This window comes from Homalodisca vitripennis, chromosome 2 (assembly GCF_021130785.1).
Source record: "Homalodisca vitripennis isolate AUS2020 chromosome 2, UT_GWSS_2.1, whole genome shotgun sequence".
In the NCBI taxonomy this organism is placed as follows: domain Eukaryota; kingdom Metazoa; phylum Arthropoda; class Insecta; order Hemiptera; family Cicadellidae; genus Homalodisca; species Homalodisca vitripennis.
In genome coordinates this window covers 127976055-127998616 of record NC_060208.1, presented here as the reverse complement: position 1 = coordinate 127998616, position 22562 = coordinate 127976055, and the positions used below count along the sequence as shown (strand labels likewise).

Sequence of the window (22562 nt, the reverse complement as noted above, 5' to 3'; positions counted from 1 at the left end):
CTTTGGGATTATACCGACCACACCCAGACATGAATCGTTATTTCACATTTCGTTTCTACTGATTACTAGATTAGCGTAGAACAATATTTCGTCAATATAAAACAGGAATTGTCTTATCGCAAACCCCTCCCTGGGGGGTGGGGGGGGGGGGGGGTGGGGGGGGGGGGGGGTGGGGGGGGGGGGGGGTGGGGGGGGGGGGGGGTGGGGGGGGGGGGGGGTGGGGGGGGGGGGGGTGATTTTATTTTCTTATAGTGGTCTCTTATGTTTCGCCATCTTTTTTTGCATTGTTCTCCTGAAAATAAACGTCTAGATTAGTGTTCTTGTACTTTTGTTTTAATATTTTATTTGTAGCAAATTTTCGTAAAAAAATTCAACAAAAAAACTAATAACGCAAACGGAATTAGTTGTTAGTAGCTACAGTTGTTTCTTGTTTTACTGTCAAGGTATACATGATGTATAAATGAACCTTCAATAATACAGATGAAAATTCGCTAGACGCAGGTTGCTGTGACTTGGCAATTCCTATACTAAATTTTAACTATTGTTATTTAATTTCAGGTACCTAGCTACAGAGGAGTCATTCAGATCATTGGCGTTTGCATACCGCATTTCACCTTCGTACTTAAAAAAAAAATTGTTCCACTAGTATTAAAATCTTTAAAAACTAAACTGCAAAGTTTGTACTTGTGTCGTCCTGAAGACATTGACTGGAAAAATAAGTCTCACGAATTTTTAAAGCGTTGGGATTTTCCAAATGTTGTTGGAGCACTAGACGGTAAACACGTGCGTGTTGTTGCACCAGACAACAGTGGAAGTTTATTCTTCAATTATAAAAAATACTTTTCTATTGTTTTGCTTGCCCTAGTTGATGCGAATTGCAAATTTATTGTAGTGGATATTGGTTCCTATGGGAAGGAAGGGGATGCTGGAATTTTTAATAAATCAGCCATGGGAAAAATGATTGCCGACGGAACAAAGATTTTCCCAGACCCTCAATACTTACCTAATTCAAATATCATATTACCCCATGTAGTATTGGGTGATGAGGCTTTTCGCTTGGACAAACACCTCATGAAAGCATATTCTAAACAGCAAGCAATTGAAGAACCAGACAAGAGAAATTTCAATTATCACTTGTCTAAAGTAAGAAGGGTTACTGAAAATGCTTTTGGTATTATGTGTTCGCGCTTTAGAATTTTTTTACGCCAATGGCTGTGAAGCCAGAGACAGTGGACGACATAATTATGGTATGTTGTTGCCTACACAATTTACTTCGAGATGACTTCGTTAACAAGTATCCTAACCATGGTGAAATAGAAGAATCTATCCATGAGCTACCAGTCGACAACATGATTCCCCTATCTGGGATTGGTGGATATGCTAATTCTGAGGGTTTCAAGGTACGAAGTAGATTTACCGAATACTTTAAAGGAAAATCAGCCAAAAGAAGGAAACGTTGAGTGAACACGAACAAACAGCAATGTAAAAAAGATCAAGTATTCTGAACATTATGTAATGTAATGTGTTGTCATAATATAATTGTGTATTGTAGACTAATATTGTGTCACATTAACATTGTGTATATTATATTGGTACAGTACATATTGTGGCCCTATATAACTGTGTTATATTATGCTTTGTAATTAAAACCACTAAGATAAGATTGTATTTAAAGCACTGTTTTATTCAACAATCATGCTATTTCCTTCCAAATCAGTTCTTTTTTCAATGTGTTTTTGAAGTCGTTCTCTGAATAATCCCACAGTATCCAGTGACCCGCTACTAACTCCACTAACTGTTCGTCATCAGTGGCATTGAACGTAGACATTTTAAATTAAAACTAATAAAAGAACTACGTGCACAACAACAGGAACTGCTCGCTATTCCGGTGCGGACTGCGTCGTAGACTCCTCTAGAATGAGTCGTCGCGGCCCGCAGTCTGAACCCCGCTGGCGGGGTGCGGCGTACGATTCCTAGGAAAACACTCTGACGTAGCATTGTATATTGTGTGCTCTGCGGACCCCCAGGTTCAACACCGCACCCCGCTGCGGCGTATACCCCGCAGCTAGGAAAACGCGCCTTTACGCGGTTCACGTTTCCGCCACCAGACTCGCAACCATAGCTTCATCCATCAACCCCTCCCTCCCCTTACCCCTCGACCATTCGCAAATGTTCGGGGATAGTCGGTGGTAATCGGAACTGCTCGGCTCTGTCTATCTAATCTTCTCTGAGTCGTTGCCCATTTCAGCCTTTGAAACAATATTTTAAACCACGCGCTGCACTAGTTCTGCGATACTCCGCTTGGCGCTGCTCGCCGGTCACGAATAGCGTGTGTTTCTAGCGTTAGCCACTAGGTGGCACATACGTCGAGAGATTTCAAACGGAAACCATTTGTAGTATTGAAAAGTTTATATGCTCAGAACGATTCATAATCTAGGGTAAATCTTGCCCTGGATATGTCATCCTGCCCATGTTGGAATTTTATGAAAACAAATGTACTAGGGTTAGTACTTGTTTGTTACTAACTTGAAAAGTAGTTTCAGATTTGTACAGATCACATCACAGTAAACAGCTATTACCAAATACACAGTGTGCAAGTTAGGAAAATGCCAGTCTGGTCATTTATATACTTTTAACAATATACTACTATATATTTTGCATTATTTTGTTATTCAATAATTGATAATACTTTGTAGCCTGTATAGAATAAAATTTTTAAAAAACCATATGACAGGTTTCATGTAATTAAAATAATGTATGTACCAATCTATTATACATAACTTTTGTACATATTCTGGAGTATCTGCATTTTTCCTTTATGTTAGAAAACCATTGACATTTAAATAAATATTGCCTGGTTATACATATCCTAGCTTCGCCGTATGTGCTAAAGTGCGTATTGAAAAAATAATATTAAAAGATAATTTTGTTTTAGAAATAATAGTGTCTGTTTAGTTAAAATTGTCTTCGTCCTATCTGGATTATTAATTGTTCAGAAAGGCTATGGCGTAGTTACTTAAATTAAGTATTTTATGATCAAGTTTTGATCATATTATTACATTTTCATTTTAAATTGCCACCCTTTCTAAATTTTGTTTCCTAAATAAGTAACATATTTTGCTATTTTACCACAGTTTATTTATAACTGTAACATTCACGATTGATTGGCATAATTCTCTGAAATAAATTTATCTCCGAGTTGAGGTGTTCAATCGTCTTACCTATGTAGTTTCCTTAGTTTAAATGGTACGTTTGATTTTTACTAGTGAATTATCCATGCTTAGGCTACAATGTTCGACATAAAATTTAAGATAACGCCAATAGGCAGGTTGTGATAGTTTGTGCGTCATTGAGCATCCTAAGTGTAGTGTGTAGTCTAGGAATATTTAACAATAAAGATAAATCACAACCAGTTAAAATATTGTTTTTATAGTTCTGCAATAGTTGTCATCGCTTAAAATATGTACATCATAATTTCCTGCAACATGTTTGTCAGCAAAGTGAGTTTGTCTCATATAATACATTTATCAAAGAAACTTTACATGTTATGATTACCAGAAGGCCTATAAAGTGTTCCAAGTACCAAATTAATACCATTTAACTTTAAAGTTTAAAATCGATCATTTAAGAATTGATTTAATGTATTGATGGTATATGATAACTTATAATCGGTTTACATATTATATCATTATCTCTTTCACTATGAATCCAATCTTTTGTAATACAACATAGTCATTTGTTACTTTTTATTTAAGCGAATAAGTTTTTAAGACGAAATATTTAAGGTATAGACCTTACAGTTTTGTTTTAGAATTATGTGTAGTAATGTAAAGCTATATTATGATATATTCTACAATCTATATAGTAATAATTTGTTTTCACTCTATGCATCCCGTAATGACTGAGTCTATTTGTATGCTCTTGATACACAGAAATCAGCTGTATTTCTATTGTCGTCTGTAAATACGACATATTTATTATAACGCCTTCACATGGCTAAACTAAACTGAAACTTCACAGCTGTTCATGTTTATGTGGTATTATATCTGGTTTTACCTTATCTGATCGGATGGTGTGGTGGAATAAGGTTAAGTTTGTTATAAAAAACAAGATATCTTTGCGTTCTTTAATAGTTGTTCCCGGTTGAGGTGATAACATTAATTAATTGATATCACCTTTTGTGCTTAGAAATTATAATGTTTACACTATATAAGAATTTTTCGTTTGAATAAACCAATTACCATCCAATCTCCAGAACCGGGCATAGGGTTTAACTTCAACATTAAACTAATAATTAACTTAAAACTTTGTTAAACCTGAATTAGTCGTAAACTATGGATTCTAAAACATTGAAAAGTACATTAAAGCAAGCAAAGGAAGCTATAAAGAACAAGGATATAAGTTCAGCTCTCAGCCTTTGCAAGGTAGGCAAACCATATTATAAATTCAGAGACATCATATTACAACTTGCTTCCAAATGAAGCCAAATAGTTTGAATGGGTAACCAGGCTAAAGCCTGTTTGATTTATACTGCCTGTTTTTAATTCCTGGCTGGGCTACAGTATAGTAAGCAGCCACCACATATTTTTTTATTATATGAAAACGCGTTTATAGGCTAGTTGATACAAGTTAGTTATTGTTCAAAATCTGTATCGGTTAGTTATATCGAAAGTTATAATTAAGTAATATCGTTTGTCAATAGCGATATAAAAACCGGATCCGTTTATCGTACCCTACCCCAAAAACAATCTAATTTATTGTTATAACAATTAATAGGTAGAGTACGATGAGCAGACACGGTTTATTTATATCAAAATTATCAGACAATATTTAATTATTGTACACATTGATATAATCAACTAATAGTAATTCATTTGAACAATAACTAAATCAACTGTATACACTTTTTTGTATTCTAAACACAATTTGTTCTACAAGTAACTTCTTAAAAATAAGTTAACTTAAGAAAACCAAACAAAATAACACTAAAAGATGATTTACTGTGTCTTTCTTAGTTTCAAGATGTTTGTTTTTTATTACTTTTTTTATTATTTAAATAACATTTTTCCTGTCACTACTTGTCATAGTTTTATCGTTTAATTAATGGTTATGGTTCCTTTATTATTTTATGACATTACGTAATTGTTTAAACTATTTCTATTAATTTAAACATGTGACTTTAATTTAGTATTTTAGATAAATTGATATCGATTAATAGTTCTGTTATTCAATATATATGATGATTGTGGAAGCGATATAAAAACTGGGTCCATTTATTGAACTCTGCCCCAATTAATCCAGCTCTTTTTAATATATTGAACTGTTTAAAATTAATTAAAACAAATTAAAATCATTTGTATTGTATTTTAGAAAATTTATTTTAGCCTCAAGTAAAATGGCAATAAACATGCGTTATTTCTGACACAAGATGTTAGAGACATTTATTCGTAAAAATTGTAAAAAGTTAATTAAATGTTACACTGATTTCTTTATTATATAGACATATCTTCAATAGTTATTTTATTCATCATTACATTATTGCTGTAGATATAAATACAGCTGAACTACAGCTAGTGAATACAGCCTACTATAATTTAAAATACCTGTAACGTAATTCAGTTCAACATTTTGGTTTCATAGTAAACATAAATATCGATTATAATCGATCAAATAATTGATTGTGGTGGTGGCAACTTATTATACTGCAGCCCCTGGCTTTGTAGATTTTAAAGTCAAGTCTTAAACCCACCAAAAATAAGTCTCTTTAAACATTGCTATTTATTGAGTCTGAAATGGGGATGTTTAAGCATTAAACGTACTTAGCATAAGTAAAATTTATTTGCAAAATGTTGCAGGCTGTATTAAAAGAGGATCGTAACAATTACATTGCTCTAGTTTTACTTGGGGCAGCCTTTCAAGAATCTGATCAGAAAAATCAAGCCCCTAATGCTTACCGTAAAGCTATAGAAGTTTCCCCTGATCAAGTGCTAGCATGGCAAGGGCTCATGGTGTTTTACGAGAAAGATGATGCCAACAAACATGCAGAAGAACTAGTTCCAATTTATCAGCGTTTGTTACAGCTTGAAAGGTAGGTAAGCTTACAAACAATTTGTTTTGGTCATGTTGTTAAAATCTGTTACAAGGTTAAATTTCATATTTTTTCTACAACATAACTTCTTATAGTAAAGCTAAAAAACAATATTTTATAAGACAATTTATTTTAATTATGACCATGTAATTTGAATGTTTAATACATATATTTTAAAAAGTTTTGTTGGTCTTTGTATTTATTTTAAAATATTGCATTGTAGATGAAACTTAGATTTGTTTATTTCTTAAAACATTTTAAAAAACCATTTGTTTGTGGGGGGTTTTTTGGGCCAAGAAACTCATGCCTAATATCAGTTTTACAAACTACCCACTCATTTCAAATATGGTGAAATAAAACAAGGGGGTAAAGGGGTTATCTTTCGTCCTCTGGTAATTTTTCTGGTCTTTTTTCCAATATTTATCTTTCATTTGTAGCCTACTTACTTAATTTTGTTAGTATTTATATGCATGTAACATTATTATTATTTTTAAATTAAAACAAAAATACTGAGTGTATATCTATTGTTCTTTGCTCTTTTTTTTAACTATTATTAGTTTTGATACATTCTTATAATTTTGGAATATTAAAGAAGGTAATAAATAATAGCATGTCTAAAATTTGTAATTGTTAATTTTGAGTGTTATGATAAAACGAAAAATATAGCATGTCTGAATTATAATAGAAGAGTGACTAATCTGCTGTTAAATAATGATAAAATGAGAGAAAATGTATAAGAAATCTTTCATTCGATTATTTTTTGTTTCAGTGAAACTTCAAAGTGGTGTGACACAATGTTAAAAATACAGATGATAATTACAAAATTTAAAAGTGATGACAGTATAGGACAAATACTGATAGAATATAAAGACACAAATGATAGTGTCAAATTAGATGCTTTACGTAAATTAGTTGTTCAATATCTGTCACATGTTGATGAAATTCCAGCACAGAATCTAAAATTGGTAAGATATGAATATGCATGTTATTGTAATCCCTTAACAGCTTATTAAAAATTAAAAGAGTCCTTCTTCCTTTATTAATTAAAAAAATGTATTGCTCCATTTTAATCACAATATTATTTTATTTCTTGAGCTAAAAATTTGCAAAATCTCAACCTTTAGTCTGTTTTATTGTAGAATTAGACATTTGTATTTTACATGAATAAAAATCGAAGTACAACACTTTTTCACACATTATAAACATTATTTACACATACTCATTTGTGAATGCTGGTTTTAGTACTTTTTTCAATATGGAAACCATTGAAGCAAGTAGCTGCGCACTGACCTACATCACAATCTCTGCACTGATAATGTAACTCTCATTGTATGTAATGCTCAGGCAAACTACACATCTCCTTGTGGGACACAAGGTTTTCTTTTCTTCTGGAGGAATACTCAGGAAGTGACAGATGAGTTAAAGGGAGCCTTCCTTAGCAGAATGGTTTCCTTTTTTAAGCTATTTGCTTGTATCTTGGTATTTTGGTAACCGTTTTCACTAGAGTCTTCCGGAATTGAAGATTTCTCAACTTTCTCCTCTTTTTTTACATGTAGAGCATTTTTGTTGAATATGCAAATATTTATTAGGTGTTTGAACTCCTTTTCTTACCACACCTTTTCTTTTTCTTTTCAATGGAGTTTAGAAAGTTTACACAAGACATACTGTATTTTGTAAAGACAAAGATTGTTCATTACAATTCTAATAGATTGTTCTATGTAATGAACGCTTTAAAAACGGTTCTGTTTTTTAATCTCTTTTACTACACAAAATATTTTAACAGTTTTTACAGTGGGTGAATTTGATAGAAATCATTATACTTGTTACTCTATTGTCCATCAAATCTGATAACTAAGTATAGGCTGGTTACAAAAAACTTAATTTAAACAAAGAGAAATTAGTGGCCATTTAACACAACATAATTATGTATAAAACAATTAAATTTACTTACAATTTCAGTGTGAAGAAGTTTTAAATAGACCGGACTCAGAATTGGAGAACGACCATTGTCAGGCCTGCTTCAAGCTGTTGTACAACCAGAAGAAATTGCATCAGTTGTTAACATACGCAGGCAAGCTGATTCAGATGAATGACGAGAACTGCCAAGCGCTCGAGTGGATTTGCAAGGTCACCTCGGAGTTGTATGTGGAGGACCGAGGTAGCTTGGAGGACTGGTGCATCCGGCTGTCACAGTACTACACCAGGCTGTTGGAGCTCAGCAATGATAACGTGCTAGGACTGATGTCACGAGGAGTTCACCTGATGTCGCAGAGAGCCTATTTGGAAGCAAGAGAAACTCTTCAGTATTGTAAGTATGCCTCCATAACGAGTAGATAAAAATGTATTCTAAAGTTTTTTTTTAAGGAAAATTAGGTATGAGCAGTATATTCTGAATAGGAATTGATTGAGAAGTTGATAGATATTGTAAATCAGTATACAGTAGAGTCCCGTTAATCCGACCTAATTGGGACCGAGCCCTATTCGGATTATGTGATTGTTCGGATTAGCCAGAATTACAGAAAAATACGGTTTTAAAACTTGAGAATGGGTCTATTTTGTTATAGAATTATCAACATTGTTTATTAAAACATGTTTTCTGACTGTTGCATTGTATTTCTTGACAAATAAACGTGTTTGCGAATACTAAGCACATTTACCGTAATTTAGTGTGGGAGTTCTATTGTTAAGCAATGTGAGTCATCCAATAAACTCTCTTCAATGCGACAGAAGACAATAACTGAACTTATGTCTTTTAACAATTAATATTGTACAGTAATATCAGTACTGTACGTCCAATTTTTGTTTGATTTAACTTCATTATTTATGTACTGTACCGTACACAATTTGTCTTAATAAAATACTATATGTCTATTTAATTAAAGTTTTCTTTGTTTATGTACGAAATGATGCACCCATTTTCATTTTTTATGTAATTAGTTCCTATAACTGTTCATTATTTATTGTTATAAAATAATTTCTCCTGGACCTGTTCGGATTAACCGACGTTCGGATTACACGTGTTCGGATTAGCGGGACTCCACTGTATTTCTACAACAATAAACAAACAAATTTCTTCATGGTATTAGTTATGTTTGAGAAAGGTTTCTTCTTCTTTCAGTTGTCAGACTATTTGTAATATTATATTGGAAATTAAATAGAGCAGAACATTCACTGTGTTTAAGTTTTACTACATTTACTTGTAAGATTTGCTTTACTTCAAATAATCTGACTGAGCATCTAATAATGAACACACTGAGGAATTTTCCAGCTTAAAACTAACTCCCAAATATCAGCTGTTTGCTCTCAATAATATTACCAGTAACCGATACTTGAACCACAGGACGTGTCATTTTTTATATTCTTAAATATTAGTAGTATTGTATAATCTCAAAGGATGCTTAATTTTCTTTTGATTATTTCAAATAGTAATTTAGTTTTAAAAAAATTATCACTAAGTGAAGTATTCATTGATGTTTGGAGAGTGAATCAGAATGTGGAGTAATAAGTGCTGTGTAAAAGAATTACAATGCAAGCTTGCTGAGAAAAACGTTGATTTAAATTATTAATTTTCAAACCAGCCTTGTGTTATAATGATATAACCATTTATGTAAACACATATATCATAATACTAAAATTTAAATTCATAATCGCTTGGTAGGATTTTGCATTAGATTGAAATCTTGAAAAGGAATCATATTTTGGCTGGAATAGAAGAGAAGATGTTTAGAATTTAGATTCTTTAGTTCATTTACTTTCTTGAATCAAATTGAATACAAGACCAAATTGGTGATTAAGATTTCAATATTGTAAACTGATAGATAACTTAACAACAGTATTATTAATTTTTAAATTTTATTATATACATATAATTTTCAGTCTAAATGTCCCAGTTAAATGCTTTGCAGTACATTAAGAGAGATTTTATGCAGTTTTACGGTGACAAAGGCATTAAATCTTTAGTGGTAATAAATTAAATGGACTAGTAATTAACAATTTATTACACTTGGAAACAGACCAAGTATTTGTTGAGTGAATGACAACGTCTGTAATTGGAAAGATAATATGTAGAGGAAAGAAGTTACCCTCTCTGCCAAAGAGCTCTCTATAACATCTAGCTAAAAAGGAACAATCTTTAACTCACCATTCCAACTGCAAATAATTTTTTTCTGTAAGCATATTTAAAGATTAGTTTGTTTTATTCAACTATGAGAAACCCGAGACTTATCTAATCAAATCAAAAATTCTTTATTTGCAATTTCATGGAGAAATACAATGGCATCATCATGGTAGTAAAGTACATATTTTATATAAATATACAAAAGTGGTTTTTAATTTTACAAATTTTGATGTTGTTGTTTTAAGTCAGTGAATTCTTTGATCGAGTAAAAGGACCACTCCAAGAGCCATTCTTGAAGTTTCCTCTTAAAATGTTTTTGTCTGGAGATCTTCTTTAAGTAGTCAGGAAGGCAGTTAAACAATTTTGGTCCCAGTAGCTTGGCTTCTCTTCATATAGGCTGAGACAGTGGTTCGGCAAAATGAAATTGTTTCCATGCCTGGTGTTGTAATAATGGAGCTGTCCTGTTCTTGTTAGATTTTGATTAGTAGTGTAAACCAATTTATTTTTGCTCAAGAAACTGAGCAGTGTTATTTAAAAAGTATGTTTTATAGAAGTTAATACAGACTGAACTAACAGCTCTTAAATAAAAACATTATTGTCTCTGGAATTACTTGCTTAATACCCCCCCCCCCCCATTGACTACCACTCCCATGTTATCACGTTTCCAAACAGCTGCTTCGTTACTTAACACCTGACAACTGTGATGATACATACTGTGCTCTAGTAGTTTTTAGCTACTAAGGAACTATTATGAAATCGCATGTTGAAGTTTTACTTGGAAGTGAGAGACATAGCAGTATTTTTTTCTAGTTTTTAAAGTGTGTTTTTGAAGTTAATATTGCAAATTTTGTATTTTATTTTTTTTTGCATTATTTACTAGTTGTAATAATCATAACAACTTTTTTTCAATTGTAGATTTGTCTGAATGTATAAGGCATGAAGCAGTGTAACTTTCTTGAGAATTATGACTATCAGTATGCACATCCAATTAAATCAACCAAGAACTGATGAATCAGGAGATTCTGAAAGCAGTTTGGTAAATGAATATATCAGTGAAGTTGATCATGGTGGGCAAGAAACATGCTGCATGTGCGCTGACTATGGAATAGCTTTGTGCACAGCACTGTGGCGTCTTGATTTACTAACTACCACTTACTGAAAAACTAATAAAACGAGTGATTTTTGTTGTAAATAGTTGTATGTAATGCATGATTGGTGCTTAGGAGATTAATAATTTATTATTACAGTACATTAAAATACAAGGTTATGGTTAATCACAGGACCATTGAAAACTCAGCACTTTTAAGGGATTAAATGTTAGTTGGTAACAGCATATTGTGTGAAACGCCAAGGAATTAAAAAACTTTGTAATTGGAACTGAAAGAAAAACATATGCTGATACGTCCAACAGGTTTGTCCCTGAACAGAGGCCTGTTCCACGCCATGTGTCTGTTGGCGGAAACCGAACTCCAACTTTTGTGTCTGGAACAAGCTGAACGACACGCGCAGACAGCTCTCTCTCTGCGTCCAGACCACCGCATCACATGTGGGATACTGGCTAAGACTCTGGCTCTTTCTGATGATCCAGGAAATTGGAAAAAAGCAGTAAATATGGCCAAAGAGGTGAGTCAGTTATAGTTCAGTCAAATTGAATCAGACAGTAGTTTTTGTTCAAACATTCTCTCAAGTAATGTATATTGTAGGGAGAATCAACAGTAAGCCTTATGCAGATTTTCAAAGTTAATTATATGAAATTTAAAGGGATTCTTTAACAAAGTTTACATTCATATTCACTCCTTGACAGTTTTGATTAACAAAGTATCTAAGTTTTAGAAACATCAGAACAGATTGCTAGCATGGTAGGTTGTAGAAATGTTATAACAATAAATATACTTACTTACTTACTCCCACGGCCATGGATACCCTAGGTGGTATTTTGCCTCGCCAACCAGCTGCCTCCATCTCTCCCTGTCTTCACAATCCCCCTGACCCGCTCTCAATTTCCACAAGTCCTTCTCCACCTGGTCCTTCCAGCGATTTTTGGGTCTACCTTGAGGTCTTCTTCCAACTGGATTGTGTTTCCAAACCTCTTTAATCAATTTATCATCCTCCCTCCTCATCACATGGCCTGCCCACCGAAGTCTCTTGCTCTTTGCTTCTCCTACAACGTCTGGAGATTGAAACATCTCTCTGATTTCTTGGTTGTGCCTGATTCTCCATCAATTTCCATCTCTAATAGGTCCGAAAATTTTCCTCAAAATTTTATTCTCGAATGTAACCAATCTCTTTTCTGCCTGTTTATCTATAATCCATGTCTCTGCTCCATAGAGAAGAACTGGTCTTATAACAGTCTTATATATTCTTAAGATATATAAGACTGTAAGATATATAAGATATATTAAGATATATAACAATAAATATAACATATTTGAAAATATTGATTATATTTAATCACCTTTGAACATGATATTACCAAGTGGATTATAAAGTTAAGACAGACTAAAAGGGAACAAACAACCAAGGATCTGAGAAAAGCCTTGTAACTTTGTTAATATAATGATAAATGGGCAGATTGCACAGAAAAAATTAAGAGGTGTTGGAATCAATTATTGATTTTCGTGACCAAATTCACAAAATTGACTAGAATGAACAGATAAATGTAATTTTGTTGTAAATACAAAGGCATTTTGTCAAATGATGAGCATTATTTTCTTTCCTTAAATATTTTCTCGTATTTAATTTTTTTCTCTCAGTTTTTAGTTTTTAATGTTTGAGAGATGGATTTAAATTTCTAATTACACAGTGCAGTCTTCAGGTTATTTCCTTGTGTCCCATTTATGATGGTTCCTTCCCATATAGTGAGAGAATAGCGTGACAAGTGTTATAGTGGTGAACGCCTGCTACCCGAAGTAGTTTATTATTTTTCAGCAAACAGGACCACTTGCAGGATGCATAGGGCCACAATCGTCATGATACAGATATCCTTGAATTCTTCACGGCAGATGCCCCTGAGTTCCAGACTTTTAGCGTTCTTATTACTTTTTTCTGGATTAGAAGGATTCTTTGTAAGTTGATGGCTGTGATACCATCCACAGCAATAGCAATGCCATATCTTAAATGGGATTCAAAAAGGACATAATAACTGTCACAACTGTCAATCAAGGAGTCCTGTATGTGATTTTATGTCAACTTCTACCATAGCTACAATCTTATCACTTATCCTGCCAAAAGCCAGTTGCTTGGTCTTGGTAATGTTAATTACTAGGTCATTCGAGTGGTAGTATTGGTAAGCCATATTTATTGTTGTGGAACATTATATTATACATTAAAGCGGAACAGTATATAATAAGGCATGTCATTAGTAAATAAAATGAACAGAACAGGACCCAAGACTGATCCCTGAGGCATTCCTCTATCTACAGGTAGGGTTTATATCTAATGTTAGGTATTATTACATGTCATTGTCTAATTTCCAAAAATTGGCTGCAATCTTCCAAATACCTCTTAAACCACTTGTAAGCAGAGTCACTGATGCCACTATTGTCGTACGACAAAGTTGTAACCCAGACAGTCACAAGGCCTTGCTGAAATCAAACCTAACGCCAGTTACAAGTTTTTTCACACTTCTAGTTGGTCACATGACTTTTGCCAGTTCATCAATTGCGGTTTCATAAAACTTTGTTAACTACCTGTCAGCAGGTTAAATTGTTCAAGATACTCCACTAGTCTATTTTAATAGCTATTAAAATAGTTGTTTTTTCCTTTCATGTGGGGGTTTCTTGCCTTCATTTAAGGTGGAGTGTTTTGGGCAATGTTGCCTCTTCACTGTGGGCAGATTCTATATATTTTGTCAGCTTAGTTTGTTCATGCTGTTGAATTTGGTCTTGTATTTCTCTCATAGAGTGCTCCACTTGGTCCTGATGTATCTTCAACTGAGCAAGTTGTAGTAGTAGGTGTAGTTTATCATGTAATTCATGGTAAATTCCCAACACTGGTAATTCATCAAGTCTATCAATGGTAAGTTTTGTTTGTATATCTCTAACTTCTTTAGGATCATTTACTTGGTCAAATTTTGTGCTTTCTTCTTGTTTAACCCCAAAAGTGCTGAGTATCCAACGGTGGTGTCACCCGGTACTGCCGGGTTTTCTTACTTTGCACAGAGCTGCTTCACAGTTAACTTACATGTAGTACCATGATCAACTTTAGCAACATCTTCGTTCACCAAACTGCTACCAGAATTACCTGATTTGTCATGTCAGATTGTGGTTAATAAAGTGAGTCTAATCCTGATCGCCATCATTCTTGCAAAAGTTACACACTGCAGGTGTCATGTGGCAAAGCAGCAGTATGGCACGTGATAAACATGGGCGTGGAAGTTGAAAACAACGTGGCAGTTTAGTGATTAAGTTTACTCATTGCATCCTTAAACTGCCTATTTTGCTTTTCCATGGCACATATTATTCTCTTTTTCCTTATCTTGGTCTTCAAAACTTTGCCTAAGCTCTAACCAAAGCTGTCTCTCCTTGTTAATTTGATATTCTACTTCATTTAATTTTTCAGTTAAAGCAGCATTCTAAAGTTTTAGTTACTTTTTTTCTCCCACAAGTTCTTAAAATTATACTTGGTATTTTATTTCAGATAAGTTATTTTTATCACTTATGTGCTATGCCAGTCGAGAATTCTGTATTATTACATCAAAAAGATCCCATTATTATTTAATGTAGTTTTTGGCTATTTCCAGTGTTTAATTTAGGTGATATTGTTGTATTTTTGATTGGTTTTAATCTCTCTTGTCTAAAGTTTCTTTTAACCTGTCAAATTGGCACAATAAATGCTTCAAAATGGACTTACTATTCCTTTTTATGATTTTATATTTGTTATGCCCAACTCGTATAAATAGATACAATTATTATATAACATAATTTGAAATTCAATTTTATTTATATGAAGGCTTATTTTTTAATATTTAAACATTGGCTTCTCGCAGCTGTTGGCAGAAGGACAGTGTGAGTTAGCTGCGGAAGCATTGTGTCAGGCATATCTACAGCTGCGACAATGGACTGACCTATTGACTGCCCTACTACCATGCCTGAGTCATGCTCCTGCTCTTGCTGCCTTACTGCACCTGGAGTGTGATCATCAAGGAGCAGGGAAGGAACTGCTTCCCACTCTTGCACAACATACGCCTGACTGCCCAGAAGCATGGTATCGTATTGGACAATTGTACAACACAGAATGCTCGTATGATCTCGCCTGCACTGCCTTTCTCAAGGTATGTAAATAGAATTTGTCACTATATAAGATTTAATTTGATTATATCCAAAGTTGGGTTTAATTGTTTTATTTAGAGTAGCTAAACTTTAAAAACACCTACTCAGAGATGTACATCTCAAGCTTAACCCATTGCGGGTGGCTAAAGACTGTTTGCAGCAGCAGATGTTATGATGCTGAGACTTTCTGATATATAGGATCAAGATGCGATGCGGCAAATAAGGGATGGATTTGATGACTATTTTCAAATAAGAACTTTTTGTCAGTTGAACATAAAATATTTTTATTTGTTACTTTATGAGGTTTAGAATATTCTCTTTGTTTTAGTCTCTAATTTTGTATTTATTAAAAATTTCTTTTATTTCTGATTATAGCTTTTAATAATTTACAATAGGAAAATCTGAATTAGTATTTTGCAATAAATTATTACAAGAAAAGACCTGTTCTATATCGGGGCTGTTACAATCCAAATACATCTCTTCAATAACATTTGGTTTTACAATAAACTTAAAAAGAAGCTCAATAAGATAATTATCAATAGGTCTACTACAATAATTTGATGGGCCACGTGCCCAGATTAGGTTCTTCACTGTCAGAGGAGTGAAACTGATTGTAAATGTAATAATAATAAGTATTTCTTGCCTGACTGGTGTTTTGGTGATAGTGATAAAAACAGAGATCGAAAATTAACAGGTTTTAGGCATCCTGAAATGCAGATTGAAAGAGTAGCAGTAGTATTTGGGAACAAACACAAACTATAACTAGAATAATGGTTATCCTTCCAAAACAAATTATCATTTTTACAATTATTTATGCCATTTTCACTTTATTCTGTATAGCAAAAAACATTATATATAACAGAACAACCATATGTTTTTGTGCTATTGTGAACAAAATTACCAAACCTAACTGAGAGTATTTAAATTTATTCTAGCAGAAATGTCAAGAAATACAAAAATTATTGTTAAACACAGAACTCAGGACAACATGTGCACCTTTCGGACACGGGTCCACTGAACAAACGGATACATGCACTTTGCCTTTTAAGTGATTTTTTTTTTTCATTTTCACAACAGAGAACTAGGTTTCCTGGGTCTGGTAATTGCCTCTCAACCATCCGGCTTATTGTGCTCCATCTTCAAGGTTTAAGCTATGTCAAATCCCAGGCCTTTACAAAACCATGAGATTGCCTGTTCCAACCACTCTTCAGTTTGCCTAAGAAAACCTACAGATCTTGAGCGTTTGTTGTGTAATGCCAGAATTCAAATAAGTTGGTGGATTTTGGAACCCTGTGGGTCACGTTCACCTCAACTCCTGCCTCTATGTCGAACCTAATGGGGCAGTGGTCCGAAAGTGAGGCCTCCTGTGAAATGTACCACCTTGATGTGTTTTTATTTTTCAGTCCTTTAGATAAGGTTATATCCAGAACTTTTTGTCTAGTTCTTGTAATAAAAGTGGGACTAGATTCTCTATTTTCTAGAACTAAATCATTATAGAATATAAACTGCAGGAGTTCCTCACCTCTTGGGTTTATGTTATTGCTTCCCCAGAAGGTTGTGATGAGCATTACAGTCACAGCCGAGAATGAGGGCTACACTGCTCTCTCCACAGTGCTGCAGTAGCCTTTCTATTTTTACTAGTGGGCAGTTTGTTGAAGAGTTGGGGAAGTAAGCTGAGGCTATGATTACCTCTTTTTCCCCTTATTGTGAGGCTACCTTCACAGACACCACCACCATGTCTTTTGAAATTAGATCTTGTAACAGGGAAAGCTGTTATATGTTTTGAAAATTAAAACACACGCTCTTGGATTGTCAATTGAACGATAATATATGAGAATCAAAGTGCTTAAATGATGTTATTTTGCAGTGTGCAAAACTGGCACCTCATTGGTACACTGCTTATCTCCAACTGGGTCACATCTACGCCAGATCCAATGCGACACTGGACAAGGCGAGACGGTGCTACCAGCGGGCCCTGGCACTCAACCCAGCACATAGCCCCACGCAGATGGCACTGAGTGACACATACCGAGCGTTAGGAGACGGGGTACGTAACTACATTGTTCATATTTGTCATTGTTAAATGGATCCTTTTCCATTGTGCATTGTTTGGGCACCAAATAATTATCAAGTAATCAAATATTGGATATTATTAGAATTGAAAATTCCTTTATTATCAGTTGAAATATAGATTTTTTATAGATTATATATTACTAGCAGTTACCCGCAATTTTGTAGGTAATGAGCACTTCTGGTTCAAGTGAATATTTCCTATGCCAATGTTGAGTTTGCCTTCTTCCCACATTTAATAAAATATGTTAAAAAGTGTATATTTATAGTCATTATAATTTACTCCAATATTAGTATTTCGTATTCTGTAGTTTATTTTGAAGTTGTTTATTCCTGATCAAGAAAAATATATATATTATATATATATATATATACACATCTCTGAGAAGTCTACTTATGTCGAAAAACAACAAATTTTGGCTTCATAGCAGTCTAAATGTAAAGTAAAAGTTAGATAGTTATATTGTCTTTTAGATCCTAATAATTAATATTTGATAAAAAATGTACAGTTAAAAATACATTAACAATGGTTCTTCATCTTTGTTTCTTTATAAATTGAAAAATATTGTTAATATTTTAGATCAGTTAGAGCTTAAATTGGTACATTAGTTCAAAAGAACAGTCCAGCAAAATTTCTTCCAGCATAGTTCTTATCAATTGCTTGAAAGTGAGTCTTCGGAGTCAAATTCTGACCTTCTTATGTTTAGGACATTTTCCAAGGTAGATTACCTAATCACTGAAATTGAAATTTGTAATCCTTTAAAAATATGCTTTTTAGACAGATTTCTTACTATAAATGTAAAGAAATATAAAATAATACACAATGTTTACACGGGAACAGTTGATTAAAGTTGACAGACTCATTCAATGAGTATATTACACAACTTAGAGACAAAGATGGGATTGTTCACTACTTTAAAGGCCTGTGAGGTGTAGCCCAGAGGGATTTTCGAAATAAGAATAGGCCTGTATTTATCCAGGGACTGCAAGAGAGTCCATGTAAAATTTCAGTGCGAATAGCTTATAGCGAATAGTGTGAATTGTTAAGCGTGAAAGCAAAACAACAAACAAACAAAGGCACTTTCACATTTATAATATTATTAGGATTTAGAAAATCATTTACTGTATATATGTAGAAAACAGAAAAGAGAATATTATTAAATTATGTGTGAATTCATGTTTATGGAGTAAACACCTATATTGGGAGAGACAATCTAACAAGATGTGAGCAGATTACTGCAGTGCGTGCCATCGCAAAAATAAATAAATGCATGTGTTTGCATGTTAAGGATTTAGATAGGGTATCAGGTTCTTCTGGAGGTGAAGAACAAGCTGATGAGAATAAGTCATTAAACAGGGCCCTTAACAAAATAAATACAATAAATAAGTAAACATTTATAGTCTTTTCTTGAGTCAAAGAATCATTATAAATTGCTATTTACTCATAAATAATCATTTAATGTTATTGTAGAAGATTGGACTAATTTGACTGTTGTAGACCAAAGAAGTTTGTTAATTTACCAAAAACTTTTACTTTCTCCCAGTAATGCTCATCACATTCTCTATCACCTGTTTGTAGAAAAGTAACCTGTCACTATTGGAGGATATATCACAGAGGCCAGAGGGTCGCTGGGCCTGTGCCAGACTGGGTCTGCAGTACTGGGACCTGGGGGACACATCAGCAGCTATCAACTGTCTTCGAGCTGCCCTCAAAATCTGACCCTGACAACAGGTGAACATCAATATTTACAATAATAACCACAACAGTTTCTCATGTGGTAATTGATAACAGTCTGACTCTCTCTTTATTTCTTGACTTGATGACCATACACTCTATACTACTTTGGTGTAATTATGTTCAGTAGAGTTAACGTTTAGTAAGAATTGAGTTCAGTAAGGATTGCATAGTCCTCTTGTTGTAAACTTGACCCTAAACTCAGAAATAATGAAAGCGAGATTATACGAGGTATGTTTTTAAAGTAAGTACTGTTTTTTAAATTACGCCGCCGTAGCGCTGCAGTTGCTGTTTAGCGCATGCACGTAGTTTAGCTACATCATTTGGGAAGCCACAGACGCCATTACGACGCTGTTTGATTGAGTCTTTGTTTGTTTATGTGTTTAAAATGCCGCCGACTATCGAGAATCCTGCCGACTGTGAAGTGTGTGCTGTGATTTGTTTTCTCTGTGCTAAAGGCTTAAAAGCAATTGACATTCATTGTCAAATCAGTGAAGTTTATGGTGAAAACATTATGGTGAAGGAATGGTGCGGAAATGGATTAGGGCCTTCAAAGATGGCCGCACAAACGTTTATGATGAGGAACGAAGTGGGCGACCTTCAGTCATTACCGATGATCTCATTCAAAAAGTGAACTGTAAAGTGAAAGGGAACAGACCGTTCACAATTTCGTTCTTAGCTGAAAAATTTCCTGCTGTATCAAGAAGTGTTCTCTACGAAATTGTGTCCGAACGTTTAAATTATCGGAAGCACGGCATGCTGAGTGCAGGTGTCGTCTTCCTCCACGATAATGCTCGTCCACATTCAGCAAATTGAATGTAAGAGCTCATCACTTCATTTGGCTGGGAACAATTCGACCATCCTCCATACAGTCCCGACCTAGCGCCTAGCGACTACCATTTGTTTCTGCACTTGAAGATGCATTTGGCGGGGAAGCGTCATTCCAATGATGAAGATGTAAAAAAAATGTTCTGTGCAACAGTGGTTATTCAGTCTGGCGGCAAGCTTCTTTTTACGACGGCATACAAAAGCTGGTCCCAAGATACGAGAAGTGCCTTAATAATAATGGAAATTATGTAGAGAAGCAGAGGAAAGAATGCTCTTTTAGGTAAATAAAGTTTTGTTTGAAAAATTTTACTTGTTGATTTTTTTATATCAAAACGGTACTTACTTTAAAAACATGCCTCGTATGCCATGGTTTTGTACAGCCTAACTCTTTTCGTGGTAGTATATAGTGATTCAAGATTCACGTGAGTGTGTGACAATACCGGTAGTAGTAATCATCAGGACTGTTGGAGTTTGGTGGGGTTAGTTCCCTATCAGAGGTTCTTGCTAATCTCAACAAGGGTGTGCCACCCCTGCCTGCTTTGACTGGAGAGGACTGGTACAGAGCTGGCCTCCCCTTCTTCCAAGGGAACATGACTGAGATTAATGCCCTAATTCTTCCTCATGGATCTCGATAGGAGGCGGCCACTACCCACTAACCTTTCTCATCCTGAATGTCCTATCACTCCGGAAGCAGTGCAAGAGAGTGTAAGAGGTTCTTACAGGACTAAGTGCAATTTATAAGCTTTTTGTCCTAAGAAAACAAAAAAAAAAAAAAACAAAACACTCATCAGAATGATGTATCTAAATGGATACAAGCTAAGTAAAGGGTTAACATTTTCATTGCTGTTCTAAACTGAGTGATTTTGACTAATAGTAATGAGCATTTATGTACTTGTACAGTCAATATGTTAAAACTACAGTACAATAACTGTCTAGCTATGATACAGGTTCGAGTGTTGACTGATTAGTAAACATATCCTATGTCATTACTTTGTTAAATATCCAGATAGCTTATGTGACTTAGACTTGTTCGAAATATACTAAGGTCAATTAGAAGCATGCCAAATATCATTTTGGCAAGTTACTTTGGTCTGATGATCTTATAGGATGAGTGAGATGAGTTTTCCATTGCAGTTGAAACAGATTGGTATTCAAGTTCCTTGTCGCAGAAGACTTTCCACCCTTTAATATTTATTGGTGAATGAAAAGTGTTTAGAGTAACAAAACTATGATGGTAGTCACCTTAGAAAGTGGGTTTTAAAAGTTAAAATATGTGACAACGGAAAATTAAATATGGAGGATGCTTTTTGTTCCGGCCGTCAGTGAGTGTGACAAGAGATGAAAACCAGTTTCTTTTTGATGTATTTATTCGAGAAATCAGATGAATAAAACAACATTAAATTACTTCTTTTCTTGATATCTCTGAAATGTGAGGCGGCCATAAGATTAACAACATGATGGTAAATGTGTGCTCATTGGGTACCGAGAATGCTTACTCCTGAAATGAAAACTCAGTGTATTGAAATGTGCTGGACAAATCTTCGCCAATATGAAGATGATCATGATTTTCTGCATAATACCACGACTGAAGAAGAAACTTAGCTTCATTACTATAATCTGGAGGATAACAATGAATCAAAGAAGTACAGATACGTGGGGTCACCCTCTCCAGAAAGTTCAAAAGTTGTGCGAACATTGGAAAACTTATACTAACCCTGTTTTGGGATTCACACAAAGTTCATTATTCAGAGTACTTACATTGTGGTCTACTTATCATAATTTCTAATACCTCCTGTAAGACACTGGGGAAGATAAAAACCAGGATTAGGCAAATTCAACCAGAGCATAGAAAATTCTTACTACATCACAATAATGCGTGACCCCATAGTAGCCGACAGATAGTGGAAAGATTCAATACTTGGCAAGGAAACTGAAAGGAGTTTGGTATGAATCCGATGGTGAAGTCAAATCCACAGTGGTAAACTGACTCTTAGATATAGATGCCAACATTTCCCTCAATGGAATGCAGAATCTAGTTCATCGCTGGCGTAAATGTATAGAATAGTAATTATAGCTTCATTTTGCCCTTTAGATTTTTAATTATGCCCTTCCTAACTGACTTTAATTGGGGCACTACTATCAGCTGCCCGTCCCTGCTGGTTTATACTGATTGATCTTAACTAGTTGTAATGAGTATCACGCAAGCATATGTTTGTAACAATCAATGCGTTATTGAGCACTGATCAATTAAATGTCATTAAATTAACTCTTATACTAGTTTTTTGCTCTTTTTTGCCAGCTTTGATATTAGGTTTATACCAGAAAAAAAGTTAGGCTAGACATGCTTTTATTTCATTAGGTGGATGAATGATCCAGTTATTATTTTATATATCTATACTTTTGATTGCAGCAGTAATGGCCCGTGCCTGTGATAGATTTAATCTATATTATATT

The 22562-nt window shown here is 34.2% G+C and overlaps 1 protein-coding gene across 1 annotated transcript in view; it reads left to right on the top strand.

Moving 5' to 3' along the window:
- Window positions 1-3995: 3995 nt before the first annotated feature.
- LOC124355803 (tetratricopeptide repeat protein 37-like) overlaps window positions 3996-22562 on the top strand; it is a 43271-nt gene continuing 24704 nt past the window's right edge. The window contains 8 exon segments of the mRNA XM_046806957.1: window positions 3996-4424; window positions 5856-6088; window positions 6858-7053; window positions 8048-8396; window positions 11617-11828; window positions 15193-15477; window positions 17343-17522; window positions 19125-19250. Of these exon segments, the coding sequence (XP_046662913.1) occupies window positions 4335-4424; window positions 5856-6088; window positions 6858-7053; window positions 8048-8396; window positions 11617-11828; window positions 15193-15477; window positions 17343-17522; window positions 19125-19250 (1671 nt within the window). The 5' untranslated portion in view covers window positions 3996-4334.